The sequence below is a fragment of the Sorex fumeus genome, unplaced genomic scaffold, assembly GCF_029834395.1.
Source record: "Sorex fumeus unplaced genomic scaffold, SorFum_2.1 ptg000130l, whole genome shotgun sequence".
NCBI lineage: Eukaryota > Metazoa > Chordata > Mammalia > Eulipotyphla > Soricidae > Sorex > Sorex fumeus.
In genome coordinates this window covers 3,708,161-3,724,059 of record NW_026606187.1, presented here as the reverse complement: position 1 = coordinate 3,724,059, position 15,899 = coordinate 3,708,161, and the positions used below count along the sequence as shown (strand labels likewise).

The 15,899-nt window shown below is 42.9% G+C and overlaps 1 protein-coding gene across 2 annotated transcripts in view; it reads left to right on the top strand.

The window, feature by feature from the left end:
- ACSM1 (acyl-CoA synthetase medium chain family member 1) overlaps nucleotides 1–15,679 on the top strand; it is a 59,932-nt gene extending 44,253 nt beyond the window's left edge. For both annotated transcript variants that reach the window (XM_056138889.1, XM_056138890.1), the window contains exons 8-14: nucleotides 102–225; nucleotides 1,139–1,219; nucleotides 1,908–2,009; nucleotides 9,085–9,212; nucleotides 10,739–10,838; nucleotides 12,095–12,214; nucleotides 15,343–15,679. In XM_056138889.1, the coding sequence (XP_055994864.1) occupies nucleotides 102–225; nucleotides 1,139–1,219; nucleotides 1,908–2,009; nucleotides 9,085–9,212; nucleotides 10,739–10,838; nucleotides 12,095–12,214; nucleotides 15,343–15,429 (742 nt within the window). In that variant the 3' untranslated portion in view covers nucleotides 15,430–15,679. The remainder of the gene's footprint in view (nucleotides 1–101; nucleotides 226–1,138; nucleotides 1,220–1,907; nucleotides 2,010–9,084; nucleotides 9,213–10,738; nucleotides 10,839–12,094; nucleotides 12,215–15,342) is intronic.
- Nucleotides 15,680–15,899: the final 220 nt, after the last annotated feature.

Sequence of the window (15,899 nt, the reverse complement as noted above, 5' to 3'; positions counted from 1 at the left end):
TGCTGATAGCTGGGAGCTCTTAACACACCACATGGTGCCTGGGGCAGAGCAACAAGGAAGCCTTTTGTGAGAGCCTGTTGACTGCGTTGTTCTCTCCTAAGTCTCAAGTTCCCGACCCTGGAGCACTGCTGTACTGGTGGGGAGGCCCTGCTGCCCGAAGAGCAAGCACAGTGGAACAAACAAACAGGCCTGGAGCTTCACCAGGCCTATGGACAGTCAGAAACGGTAGGTTGGGGTCCTCGCTGGGTGAACCAGGTTGTTCTCGGCAACCAAGTCCAACAGATGAGCTGAATCATGTGAAGTGTATGCCCCAGGACCCCACTGTAGACACTTCTCGAATGCCAAGAGACAGTGACAGAGTTTAGGCTAACTTCCCCCTATTTTCAAAAAGATAATCTATCAAGAAACCATTGTGCTTAGGCACAGTTTGGCAACAATATAGAGGGGGATGTTGGACACATCACCGTTCCTCTGTGAATATTAGCCAGAAGAACTCAGGGGCAGTGTGATAGGAAGTGTTCTCCAGACTCGTAGAGGTCCACAGCAGGAAGTCCTGCTTCTTCACTATTCCTTCCAGGACACCAATCACATGGACAGTACAGAGGTGTCCCTAGAAGCTCATCTCTGGTGTTTCTGGGGATGGCACACATGTATTGATCATGGAATAGCACCAGGGATGAGGAGAGACAAGAATCTTTCTGTACGTACCATATACACTCAGACACACAGCACATACAAACATACAATACGATCTCAAAGAGCATCACTAAACATCCTATCACTGCTGAACAGCACAACGTAAATGTGACTCAGTTTCATGGACTTTCCCTGCCAAATGGAAACATCCCTGGCATGCAGTAGGCAATCCCATGTTACAGACCCACAGTCCCCATTTCTTTTTTCTTGAGTTCCTCGCTGGATCCTGTAGACCCAGAACCAAGCACGGAACTACCCTGTAAATATCTGCTGGATAGAGTCAGATTGGTTACTGGAGCCTAAAAACCAGGCCTTCTAGCTTATACACAGGGACACGCATAAAATGGCACATGTGAACAGGGCCACTATGGGATGATGCTTGCTGCTTTGTTATTATCCTGGACACTTTGAACAATTATAATTCTCCTTCTTTTGCAAACAGGGAATATCTTGTGGTGTTCTTCGGGGAATGAAGAGCAAGCCAGGCTCCATGGGGAAATCTCTCTTACCCTACGATGTTCAGGTCTGACCCTAAAAGCAGGTGACAGAGAGAAGTTAGGATTCAGCTAGACTTGGATTGCTTTGTGACACTAGGTGACAATGAGCCAGGTCCCTGCCCCAGCATCCTTCTATTTTCCCTGGTGTCCTGGGGATGTTTCTGTTGAGACCCATAGTCTCAAGGCATGAGTGCAGCTCCAAGGCAGAAACCTCACGCAAAACATGGGAAAGAGTGTCTGGATTCTATGCAGGTGACTGTATCCATCAGTTGGTGCTTTTATTTATTTATTTATTTTTTGCTTTTTTTCACACCCGGCGATGCACAGGGGTTACTCCTGGCTCAGGAATTACTCCTGGTGGTGCTTGGGGGACCATATGGAATGCTGGGAATCAAACCCGGGTCAGCCGCATGCAAGGCAAATGCCCTACCCAATGTGAAATCACTCCAGCCCCCCTTTTAATTTTTCTTGATCCCTGATTTTGGCTCACAGGAAGATCTTTGATGCCTCTACATCTATGGAAGAGATAGATCCCATAATTTGTATTTCATATTTTCCAATTTCAAAGACTGTATGATTTTATGCTATTTTCTCCCACGATACCCTCTCCCACAACCATCTCCATAGTCTCACATGAATAAGTCAGGCAGTATTTGAGTCAATTACGCATGTTGGGGAGTTCTGCAGGTGGAATTCATAGGCATCTTGCTCTAGATCATCGACAACAAGGGCAACATCCTGCCACCCAACACTGAAGGAAATATCGGCATCAGAATCAAGCCCGTCAAACCCTTTGGCATCTTCATGTGCTACGAGGTAAGGTCACTGCGTCTTTCCCCCCTTAAAAATTCCTGCAGGGACCTGTATAGGTGATAACTGTCTCCTGAGACTTCTTCATATCTTCCTTCTTCACTTCAGCGTATTGAAGGTGTCTAATCCTGAAGCACAAAGTCTTAACCTGTCAGCTAAGGACTGACTTGTTGGGTAGAAATAACTTATGTTTTAGAATCACCAGATTTGATGTCCAATGATGATCTGTGGAATATTTTGAATCCTAGATTTTAATTAAGTTCAAAGAGACCAATACAAATACCAACGGGGTGAGTACAAATTAGTGAGTGCACTGAGACTTTGAGAGTGCCATTATCTTCGTGTGCTAAAGATAACAGCAGGTTTCAGGACTGGAGAGATAATACAGTTGGTAGTGTACTTGTACTGCAGCCAAATTGGGCTTAATTTCTGGTGTCATATGGACCCCCAAACCCCAAAATGAGTGATCTCTGAGTGTACAGCCAGGAGTAAGCCCTGAGCACTGCTAGGTATAGGTCGGGAGAAAAAAGGGGAAAAAAAAGAAAAAGAAAAAGGAAAAAATACAAAAAAGAAAAATTAACTGAAGGTTGGAAGTATTCTGTATTCCCCCTATGACAAATACAAAACACATCTAAGATTCAAACCAGTGTGTTCTCAGCATTGATTCCTAGTTGATAAAGTCAGCTAATACAGAACAGGTAAACCATGAAATAATCTATATCAATCCTTGAGCAGATAAACCCTAACCCTCCCAGGATAGAACTGGCTGCTGAGAAAAATTTAAGCTTCTGAAATGGACTGTGGAAAGGGGAAGAGACCCAGGTATTGATCTCAGAGTCTAAGTCCATTCTCTAAAGTCCAGTTCTGAGCCTTACCAGGAGTGATCCCTGAGCACAGAGTCAAGAGTAAGCCCTAATCACAGTGGGATGTGGCTCCCAAACCCCCCCCCCAACAAGTGAACTTGGTGGTCCAGAGCAATGATGCTTTTTATTGGAAATGACATCATGGAAGCATATATCTATGACCCCCCCCCATTCCACATGTTCAAATGACATGTTGTTGCTCTTTCCTTAAGACTTAGTTGCATTTTTCTCTTCTACTTGAGTTAAAATATATATAATATAAATTTTACCTTGAATAGCCATTTTGAGCACTAAGACTAGGTGGTACTGAGTAATATCATGATACTGTGCAACCATCACTGCTACTCATTTGCAAAACTCTTTCACTATTTTGAAGCAGGTAGGTGGGTAGATAGAGAAGGGTCCCCATTAAAGTGGAAGTCCTGTGAAGTACTAAACCAAAACCCTCAGGGCTGCCAAAGGACACCTAGTGGACACAGAAACTAAGGCCTAATAAGACCTTTACCTGGCACACAGAGACCCAAGAAGACTGCCCTCTCCTACCCCCATCCTCACTCCCCTCCCCACCAAGAGAGAAGCTTCAACAGGAACAAAGGCCAGGAAAGGAATTTCAAAGAAGACCATCAGGGATCCCAAATCTACTCCCTTGGAAATCACTCCAGCACGACTCTATCTACATGGAAAACCCCTGGTGGGGCAGCTTGGGAGAACTCCTATAAAAACCAACTTAAATAAAGGAAGCACATGTATATGCTGCCTGAGCCATGTGCTGCTGCCAAGTACATGTGGTGCCCGAGCACATGTGGTGCCTGCATCTCCCCTAGAAATTTTGATTTTCAGATCTAATGCTGAGATGTGTAACTGGGGCTCTCTCCACCTGGAGAAGGCCATGTGCTCTGTTGAGCCCATTGTATTCCCCCCCCCATCTGTCTCTCTGTCTCTCTCTGTCTCTCTCTACCTCTGTCTCTGTTCCCAATATCCTTCCCACCACCCCCACCCCATCATCACCTCCCCACCCCGCCTCTGTGGCAGGGCATTCCCTTTTGTTCTCTTTCCTTTTGGGTGCTGTTGTTTGCAATAGAGGTATAGTGTGGCCATCATGTTCGGTCTATAGTCTACTTTCGGCACGCATCTTTCAACCCGAAGGGGTCCTCCCAACAACCTTTACTTGGTGTTCCCTTCTCTATCTGAGCGGCCTTTTCCCCTAGCATGTGAGGCCAGTTTCCAAGCCATGGAGCAGACTTCCTGGTCCTTAATTCTACTACCCCTGGGAGTTAATCCCCCGTACTGTTACTTTATATTCAGAAACAAGATAGTTTTTACTGGACAAACCTTGCTTAGAAACATGCCAGGGGAGAGAAAAAGAGGAAATACAGGTTTAACAGAGATCATGGGCTTTTCCAGAGTGGGAAAAAAGCTACAAGCAAGCAGAGACAAGCAAGTGACACAAGTGTTCAAAGCAAAACATAGATTGAAGAACAAGCCTAAAAGCCTAAAAGAGCTTTTGAGTCTGAGATTTGACCAGGCATGGCTTTCTAAATTTTCCTTTCTTTTCTTTTCTTTCCTTTTTTTTGCCCAGTCACTGTGAAATTACAAAATTATTTATGATCCTGTGTTCAGCTATAAGTAGTTCTAATTTAAAAATTAAACAGCAAAATTCAAACACATAGACAAAAAAAACTCTCCAAAAATTTTACTGCTTGCCTTATAGCTTTAGTAAGATGTGCCTGCGGCTTTTCTCATCAGTATTTTTATGTAAAATGGACAGTAGTTGGTTATACTTTGGGCAAGTTGGAAAAGTTACATAGTATAATTTGCAGATAAGATCTGAAGCACAGTCAAATGATCTCATGTCTGTTCAAGGCCTTACTGAAGGAAAAGATGGGCAACGTGTTCAAATATCAAAAATTTTCCAATCAGTTAAATATGTTTATTTCTCTAATTTTTTTTATTGAATCACCATGAGATAGAGCATTACAAAATCGTTCATGATTGCATTTCAGTGATACAATGTTCTAACACCCATTCCTCCATCAGTGTAATTCTAGTTTCCCTCCCAACCCTTCAAGTCAAACCCCATTCCAGCCTACCGTTATGGCAAGCACCTCTCTCTCTCTTTCTTTCTCTCTCTCCTCTCTCTCTTTCTTTCTTATTGTAGGCATTATGGTTTGCGATACAGATGCTGAAAGGTTATCATGTATATCCTTTTACCTACTTTCAAGACTAAGTTTTTGTCCAGAGTGATCATTTCCAACTAGTATAGTCATGATAAATTTTCCTGTCTTAACTACATCCATCTCCCACACCATTGACCCACCACTGAACAGTCCTCTTGGCCTGTTTTCCCTGATATTGGTTATTAGTGTCATACTGTTTTTTTTAATATCCCACAAAGAAATGCAATCATTCTATATTTGTCCCTCTTCTTCTGACTCACTCTACTCAGCATGATACTCTCCAAGTCTATTCATTTATAGGCAAATTACATGACCTCATTTTTCTTAACAGCTGTGTAGTATTCCATTGTGTAGATGTACCATAGTTTCTTTATCCATATGTCTGTTCTTGGTCATTCAGGTTGTTTCCACATTCTGGCTATTGTGAATAGTGCTGCAGTGAACACAGAAGTGCAGATGGTGTTTCTGCTGTGTGTCTTTCCTATAGGTGGTATTGCTGGGTCAAATGGGAGCTCAGTTTCTAGTTTTTTTGAGGAATGACCATTGTTTTCCAAAAAGGTTGGACAAGTCAACATTCCTACCAGCAATGAATGAGGGTCTCTTTCTCCCCACATCCGTAGCAGCACTGGTTGTTCTTGTTGATTTGTATGTGTGCCAGGCTCTGTGACATGAGATGATATCTCATTGTTGTTCCAATTTAAATATGTTTTTTTTTCTTGATTAGATATCTGAATGGTTATTATAAAAAGAGATTGGGTTCAGTTGGTTTTGGGTTTAGGACTACATCCAGGAGCGTTCAAGGGGCTATTCCTGGCACAATTCTCTGGAGTTGTTATTTGCAGTGCTCAAGGGACCATGCAGTGCTGAGATCTAATCTAGTCCTACCACACACACACGCTCATGAGCATTTTGATCCATCTTCTCTGTTCAGTTGTTATAATCCTGATTCCTCCCCAAAGCACCCCTAAATTCAATTCAGTTTCTAGGGTTTTGGGGATGTTTCTGCTAGGTTAAGAAAGCAGAGCATGACTTTTTTTTGTTATCACTCCCCAATCCTGTGTTTTAAAGGATGTCAAGATTTTGAACTCACTGGAGTGCCTTGGTGAACTTTGTTCATTTCTCACAGTGGACATGACATGGTTCTGCCAGAGGCTGGTCTGTGTCTCTGAGACCTCACCTCCAAGGAACAGAGAGACCCCCAGGTCAAATAGGAATTCTTTTTCAGGTTGTGTGAAGCCCTCCACCCAGTTCTAGTCTTTGACTTGGCTAGGATGATTAACATCAAGGAAATTCATTCCCTCTGGAGAATCCCATCCATGGAGCTGTCAGTCAATGGGAATGATTATCCCTGAGCCGGATAGCAGTTCAGCTAGAACATACAGTGGTAGGGATTTGCTAAGTCTCCACTGCAATGTGTCCTAAGTTTCAGTCATTAGGTCCATATTCATTTTTTTCCCATAAGGCACTCCATCCATATTATTTCTAATTTCATTTTTCTTTTTACATAAATTTATTGTTTTATTTTAAATTGTTATTTTTAAGTTAATCTGATATTACAAATGAAGTACAGTATATTTGCCAAAATAGAAGACAAACCCATTTTTTTCTTTTGGCATTTTCAAAAACAATAACAACAACAAAAGTATAAAAGGTCCGGTAAGGACAGGACATAAAGGTACTCACTTATAACTCAGAATTTAATCCTTTGTTGAGGATTCTTTTTATTTATTTATTTTTTATTAGTGAATCACCGTGAGGTACAGTTACAAATTTACAAACTTTCATGTTTGCATTTCAGTCATACAATGATCGTTTACCCATCCCTCCACCAGTGCCCATTCTTGTTGAGGATTCTTGAAGCTGGCACTGATGATTTTCTATGATGATTCTTTTACACTGTGTAAAAATAACAAGGAATAAACCCACTTTTTGAAAGTCTAGCTAAATGCTGTTCCCACTGAAAAGTCTTATCTAGAGATTTGCCTTTCTCTTGGTAGTTCCAGAACTTTAAAATCAAGTCACAGCCAAATCAAAACTCTCCCTTTGGTCAAACCAGAGCAACTTAGATGTGATTTTCTCTTTCTAAACTTTTGTTCAGTAATATTTGAAAATCCTTCTATGTTTCACAAGAGGAAAGATAGCAATGAATAGCTTGTGGTTACATGTACATGCTGCAGCACAAGACACAAAGTCAACTAGCAACCCACCCATTACCCAATGAGTGGCCTTGAGCAAATATTTGGTACTCCCTGAGTAATGCTTTACTCTTCCGTGAAATAGGTTCTGAACCAGCAGCCTCTAGTGCCAGAGATAGAGGTCAGCGGAGGTACATAATTTGTGTTTTAAGCTCTGTGTCTGATCATTTCCACTAGGTTCATTAATTAACATTTTAGCTTCATACAAAATCTGTGCCCGAGTTTTCACAGAAGCCTATTCACACTAGCTGAAACCTAGAAATGATGACAAAGTCCTTTAGTGGATTAATGATTAAGCAAATCGCTAATCCCTAACATGACATTGGATTCAGCAACAAACAGGACCAAAGTGTTGATGATCATAAAAGCCTGGATTAATCTTTAGAAAACCATTATAGAATAAAGAAGTTTCAAATTATGTGACAAACTACATAATTCCTTTTATGTGAAATTCTTAAGTGACAAAATGATGAAAAATGGAGAATATTTCAGACATTGTCAAGGGGATTAGGGATGAAGAAAGGGGAGAGAGAGAGAGAGAGAGAGAGAGAGAGAGAGAGAGAGAGAGAGAGAGAATGACTCTTATGCATACTGAATAGCAACCTGATAACTGAGGGGATTGTGGTGGGTACAAAAACCATCACACGTAATAAAGCTTCAGTGTGGTGAATACATTCAACACACATGTGTAAGTGGGAAAAATCTGAGTGAGGTTGTCATATTGTGTAAATACTAATATCCTGATTGGGGCATTTAAGTAGTTTTTCAAAATGTTACCACTGATGAGGAATCTGGGTAAAGGCTAAATTGGATCTCTTTCGTGCCGGGGGGGTTCCCCGGGTGAGTTATGTGAAGTGAAGAGAATAGAGACGGAAGCTTCGAGAAGAAGATCGGCCACTTTCTCCCAATTCACCTCTGCCACCCCCGAGTGGCTGGGAAACAAAGAGCTCCAGGACACATCCCAGTGAATGATATGAAAGTACACATCCCAGTGTGAGATATGAAAGTACACATCTCAAGAAGGGAAATGCGGGTGACACACGTACTTGGGTACCACATGTGCTTGGCCACAGCACATGGGCACAGGCAGTATACGCGCACACTTTCTTTATTCAAGTTGACTTTTGTAGGGTTTCTTCCAAGCTGCCCCACCTGGGGCTTTCTACTGAGGTAAGTTAAGAGTCTGTTGCTAGCGAGGTTGCCAATGGGGAAGTGTTAGGAGTCATTGGTGGTATTCTTGGAAATTCCTTTTCTGGTTCTTGTTTCTCCTGGAGTTTCTCTTAGAGGTGGGGTCTTTGCTGGTGCTCCATAAGGTTCTTATCAGTTCTCAGATCCCGTGTCCACAAGGTGTCTTTTGTAGCCTTGAGGCTATTGGTTTTATCCCAGGAATTTCACTGCCACGGGGGTCCTTCTCTATCTACCTGCCTCCCTTATCTTTGCATTTTTTAATAACATCCTGAAAATATATTATCTTAAAAGGGCTTAAATTTATAGTACCAGCCTGGAAAATATTCCACAAGTATCAAAATTAGGTGGCATTTGAGGGTGAATGCTCATTCAGCAAATATTTGATCCCTCCCTTCAATGCAGACCATCTAGATGCTGAGTTTGTGACAGTGAATAAAATAAATAAGGCTTGTGTTCTGGGGTGAATTATATTGTGCTGAAGTATCCCCCAAAAGCATCCTTTTTTAAACTTATAATTTAGGTGATCTTATCATTAATATTGTCTCCCTTCTTGGGTTGTAACATATAGTGAAAACAGGCAGAGAGTACAAAATTTCTCAGTTACAACCCAACTGAGTTGCATCTCAAAACTCATCGACTAACACCACTCTCTTTGCAGAATGACCCAGTGAAGACCACTGAAGTGGAGTGTGGGGACTTTTACAACACTGGGGACAGAGCCACTATTGATGAAGAGGGCTACATCTGGTTCCTGGGCAGGGATGATGATGTCATTAATGCTTCTGGGTAGGTGGAACTTGCTCTGAGCTAGGAGACATCACCTCTCATGCCCAGTATGTCTTGTGCCTTGGTGATGGGACCCTCAACCTAGATCTCAACAGAACTGCATCCAGAAAGCTCAGAGGTAACTGTGCACCACTCCCTGCATCCAAAAGAACCAATCACAATGGAGTTGAAGAAAGGCTAAAGGCAACCCTCTAGATATGCAGTTTAAATTGGGATGTGGAAAAGTGGTCTCGTTTTGGACCATGTTTGCTAGAAAGCTGTTTCTCTTTCCTGTTCTTCTCTGGTCAGGCACAACACGTCACAATAAACCATCGATCTAGTAAGAATAGTTAACATTTATGGAGTTCTTGCTACCTAAAAGAATTCTCCTTAGCGCTTTGTATGAGCTAGTAAATATGATCTTTATGATGATTTTACAGATGAAAAAGTGAGTCACTGGACAATGAAGATGGCTGTCTAAAATTTCAGAGATTAAAAGCAATCTAGATTTGAACCACAGGGGTTAAAGCTATTGTCTTGCACATGGCAGGCTCTGTTTCATTCTCCAACACCACATATGGGCCTCTGAGCATTTCCAGGAATGATCACTGAGCACAAAACTGTGAGTGAGCCCATAAAGTAGAGAGGAAGGAAAGAAGAAAGGAAGAAAGAAGGAAGGAAGGAAGGAAGGAAGGAAGGAAGGAAGGAAGGAAGGAAGAACACACACCACACTTGGGTAACTAGTTCTCTCTGTTTTCAAAAAATTTACTTAGGCTTCAATTTCTTTTTTGTTTTGTTTTGAGGCCACAACTGACAGTACTCAGGGTTTACTCTTAACTCTGTGTTCAGATATCACTCTTGGCGCTGCCCCAAGGGCCATAGAGGGTATTTGGGGTTGAACTTGGGTCATCTGCATGTAAGGCAAGTGGTCTATCTGCTGTTTTATCTCTCTGACCCCTTAAAATTGAGGAATAAGATGCAGAATTTGCATTAGTATCTTGAGTGTACAAGGTAAAATTTGAATCTTTGAAGAGGTTTCCTGTTGGGGTGGGCTGCTTGATCCAAGCCTCAGAGCTCTGAAGGCAGAAACTCCTTCATGGGATGATGAGGTCAGCATCCCTGGGGAACATCCTGTTCTCTGTCTCTGTCTCTGTCTCTGTCTCTGTCTCTGTCTCTCTCTCTCTGTCTCTCTCTCTCTCTCTCTGTCTCTCTCTCTTTCTCTCACTCACTCGCTTTTAGGTTTACACCCGGCGATGTACAGGGGTTATTCCTGGCTCATGCACTTAGGAATTACTCCTGGCTGTGCTCTGGGGACCATATGGGATGCTGGGAATCGAACCCAGGTCAGTTGCGTGCAAGGCAAACACCCTTACCCACTGCTATCGCTCCAGTCCCTCTCCTGTTATCTCCTGGCTCCTAGTGACAATTACCTTCAGTACCCAGGGAAAATGTGACCCTGCGGAAGGTGGGATTTGAGGGCCTGGGATTTGATTTGCCCAGACTCTGGCAACTGCTCAGAACCAGAGAAGGAACCCTTCACCTTCTAGGTACCGCATCGGGCCTTCGGAGGTGGAGAATGCCTTGGCAGAGCATCCAGCAGTGGCCGAGTCAGCTGTGGTCAGCAGTCCTGATGCCAAGCGAGGAGAGGTGAGGAGGATACAGCGAGGTCCCGGTGTCTGTGTGGGGACACTGACCAACCAGAGGAAACTTCTGGGCTATCTACCCAGCTGTGGACCTGGAGAGTAGACAGGACGTTGTGTGTGGGCCTGTGTGTTAATATCGTTTGGACACCAGGGGGCACTGTTGCACGTAGGCTCAAAAGCAAGGATTTTTGAACGTTCACTATGATGGCAGCTAATGTTTAATGAGATTTTACTGTATGTAGATCATTTATCCCTCACAGTAGCCTAATGAATTACAGAGTTTTTTGTCTCATGGTAAGAAAACAGGCAAAAAGAGTTTTAGTAATGAGCCCAGGTCACATTTCTAGTTAGTGGTGGAGCAAGAAAGGGAATGGAAGTAATCTGGCCGCTGAACACGCATTCTTTTATTCAACAGGTACTTATTAAGCACCAACTATGTGAAATATCCTTATAATTAAATAAATTATAAGTAATAGTATAAAAGCCCGAAAGTGTCCCGCCCGCACGGCAGAGCCTGGCAAGCTCCCCGTGGTTTATTCGATATGCCAAAAACAGTAACAACAATTCTCACAATGGAGATGTTACTGGAGCCCCGCTTGAGCAAATCGATGAACAACGGGAGGACAGTGCTCCAGTGCTCCAGTGCTCCAGTGCAGTATAAAAGCAATGCACTTCTATGAGTCAGGATTACTAGTATAGTGGATAGGGTATTTATCTTGTACAGAGCTGATCTGGGTTCAATCCCCATCAACCCATATGATTCCTTGAGTCAGGAGTGAATCCTGAGTACAGAGCCAGGAGTAAACCCTGATCATCACTGGGTGTGTCTCCCCCCACCCAAAAAAAAAACAAAGCAAAACAAAACCAATACATTTCTAATAATTATCAAATACTCACAAGTGTTTAGGCACAGGACTTGTATATAATTGTATTGTTGCTATAACAGTAAAAAGTATGATAGAAATACTAATTGAATTAACCTAACATCAAGTTTTATAGTTATTTATTACATAGCATTTTTACATAAACCTGTATAGCTCCACTTCACAGAGAAGGAAATGGGGGTGAGGAGAGGCTTAGCAGTTTTTCAAGACAAAGCGTGGTTATCAGAAGTATTGGAATTTGAACTTGTTTTGTCTTTTCTAGAGGTTCAACTGTCAATAGCTATCAATTACCCTTTATTCAATAAAAATTTCTTTTTCTCAGCTCTATAATCCACCGGCACTCATCCTGCTCCTCTCCTCTGCTTCTGCCTTGCAGGTGGTAAAAGCATTTATTGTTCTGACCCCAGAATTCATGTCCTATGACCAAGCAAAGCTCACCAAGGAGCTTCAGGAGCACGTGAGGACAGTGACAGCCCCATACAAGTACCCGAGGAAGGTGAGTGGGGACAATTGGATGGGGTCCTGTCTCTCTGGGAAGTCCTGAGGCTTTGTCCTTCTGAGATTTGTAAAGGGGCCCAGGTGAAGCTAACACAGCAACAGCATTGATTTCTCTCTGCGGAAGAATTACTTCTTCTTAGGGATATGGGGAATTGGTTAATTAATTAGGCAAATGGGCTCTTTGCTTCTCATGGGGATATTGAGCCCTTCCTAACCAGCCCCACCAGCTAAGCTGTTCCCCCTAAGGCAGGACAGCTTAGGGAAGCAGAAATCAACTCCATCTGATGAACTAGCTCTCCTGTGAAAGAAAACGAGGGGCTGGAGCGATAGTACAGCAGGCAGGGGGTTTGCCTTGCACGTAGCCGACCCCCGTTTGATTCCCAGCATCCCAAATGGTCCCCCGAGCACTGCCAGGGGTAATTCCTGAATACATGAGCCATGAGTAACCTCTGTTCATCACTGGGTGTGACCCCAAAAGCCCAAAAACTAAAAAAAAATTAAAAAGAGAAAGAACCCAAAAAGCACCTGCTATTTGGAAGTTTTAAAAAGTTTAAGAAAATTTAAAACCCGGTCAAACTCACAATGATGTCCACCAGAGTTTATACAATTTTTCAAAATTTGACAAAGAAATCTGAATCAGCCCCTTCGAAAGCATTTTAAACATTATTGATAATAAGAAATTTATATTCTATATTACAAGTGTTTACTATTGTAATATGGCAACAAGAGTGATTTTTGTTTTTATTTTGATGCATGAAAGTCACATTTTTGTCCTGATTGATGTTGATGTTACCTAACAGAAACTGCTTCAGAGGGCTGGAGAGATAGTAGAGAGGTGGGAGAAACAGTACAGCCAGTAGGACACATGCCTTGAACATGGCCATCCGAGACCTGGATTTGATCCCAGCATCTCATGTGATTCCCTGAGCATCACCAGGAGTGATTCCTGAGTGCAGAGTCAGGAGTAATCCCTGAACATCACCAGGTGTGACCCCAAAACAAAAGAAAGAAAGATGAAAGTAGTAATGAATCCCTTTTGCCTGATATAATGTCATATAGTGTATTGTTTTTATGTTTCTTAGTAACATTTACAATTGTTTAGCCTCCAGTTATTACCCCAACTCAGTTTTGAGTAATATTCTAGTAATATATGTGCATATATTATATATATATATCTTGGGCTGGAGCTATAGCACAGTGGTAAGGCATTTGCCTTGCACGCAGCCAACATGGCCAACTCGAGTCAATTCCTCCGCCCCTCTCGGAGAGCCTGGCAAGCTACCGAGAGTATCTCGCCTGCACGGCAGAGCCTGGCAAGCTACCCATGACGTACTCGATATGCCAAACACAGTAACAACAAGTCTCATGATGGAGACATTACTGGGCCCGCTCGAGCAAATGGATGAACAATGGGAGGACTGTGACCGTGACCCCATATATATATTATATATATAATATATATATATTTATCTTATTCTTACTTTGGACAACCTGGCAGGCTACCGAATGTAACCTGCCCACACAGCAGAGTCTGGCAAACTCCCCGTGGCGTACCCAATATGCCAAATACCAGTAACAATGATGGGTCTCATTCTCCTAACCCTGAAAGAGCCTTGAATATGTCACTTTATAAAAATCTCAGGGCTAGGATGAAGGAGACGTTACTGGTGCCTGCTTGAGGCAATCGACGAACAACAGGATGATCGTAATCATGATTACAAGCCATTGTCTATATATGCCAAGTGATTAACAGAACTATAATTAAATTTACAACATAATGCTATAATTATGTAACTTTTTATTTTCATTTGCTTTAATGACCTGTGCAACTTACAAAATTTCCAACCATACTTAAATTATTCATGAACTTAAATATTGTCCTGTAATTTAAAATGATGAAATACATCTTTTGATTTTTAAAACAAAATATCATTGATTGAAAAGAGAGCCTAGGGAAGAATATTCACATCGTTGTCCTATTTATTTAACAAAAGTTTGACAGGATACATTTGGTCAAACTTGAAACCAAAGTTTGTTCCCGTCTTTCATGATAACACTTTGCTGTAGCATCTGAATGTTTGTAATCTACACGAATATTGAAGTTCTAGTGTTAACCTTTATTGAGCAGCAAGTATGTGTGTAACAGGCCTTAGACTTTGTGCTCTATGGGAATTATTAGTTTATTTACTCGTCTCTTCAACCTGAGACTTACGAGTCCCAGTTTCAAGTAGAGGAAACTGAAGTTCAAAGATCTGGAGTCAGGGCTGGAACGATAGCGCAGCGGATAGGGCATTTGCTATGCACGCGTCGACCGGGTTCAATTCCCAGCATCCCGTATGGTCCCCCAAGCACCTCCAGGAGTAATTCCTGAGTGCAGAGTCAGGAGTAATCCCTGAGCATTGCTGGGTGTGACCCAAAAAGCAAACAAAAATCTGAGGTCAGAGAGTAATACAGCAGGGAAGGCACCTGCTTTGCGCATTGATGCCCCAAGCCCAGTGCTCAGCCATGGCATATAAACCCCGGAGCACAGAGCCAGGCATGTGCCCTGAGAAGCACCAGGTGTGGCCCAACCACCAGTTCCCAAACCCATGCATCCCTGATAACAAATTCCTGCTCCCCCAGGCCGGGCTGCCTTAGGGAGAACAGCATAGTAGGCAAGGCTGCTTCGGAAGGGCTGAATATGCCCATGAGCAGCAAAGAGCCCCAAGTGCCTGTGACTTTTAAGGAAGCTCCTTCTGGTTCATTCCACATGTCCATCATAGGCCCCTTGTGGCTTCTGCACCACAGGCCCTCAGCAGGGACCAGGAGAAAGGAAATGTCACCATGGAGGTCTCTGCCAAGTGCTTTTAGGGATGGACTGGGAGTGGCCAGTCCCCGTAGTTGCTGATTCTTCTCTTAGAGGTGACACTTTTCACTTGCATTTACATATCATCATCAGCCAAAGCACATCTGGGTCTGCATCCAATGTCTGGGGGCAGAGGAGGCTGTGACAGGGCCAATTCAGGCCACCACGGGGTGCTAGTTTTGTGAGCCACTTTTCAGGGACAAGGAGGACATTCTGGGGCGGGAGTGTAGAAACTGACTTATGGGACTAAGTCAGGACGGCTTTATTCTCTTCCAAACCAGGTGGAATTTGTCCCCGAGCTGCCCAAAACTGTTACTGGCAAGATTAGACGAAGTGAGCTTCGCAAAAAGGAGTTTGGTCAGATGTAACGAGCAAGGAACTCTGAAACCAGTGACTGTGACCAATTTCTTGGCTGCCTCAGTTTCCCCTATACTGATGGTGAAGAGAGGCATGAAGACAGAGTTTATTTGGAAGAAGATACCAGGTGTTTTAGTTATTTCACATTAGTCTCTACCTCCGTTCTTCCTCTAAGACAGCCATTCCTTTTTTAGATTGCTCAGAGAAAGCCTGGGATCAAGGCAGGAAATAATAAAGTGTCGACATCAGCTTCTAAGGTAACCCAGTGTTGTGCTTTCATTCTGCATAAGCCTGTGCAAAATGCTGTCATTGTGATTCACCCTGGTCGCAGCAGAGAGAGGCATGACCCTCCTGCCTGGTCAGTGCATGGGACAGTGCATCCAGCATCTATTGACAGATATGTTACACAGACTCTCTGTCTCTCTGTCTCTCTCTGTCTCTCTGTCTCTCTGTCTTTCTCTGTGTGCGTGTGTGTGACTCT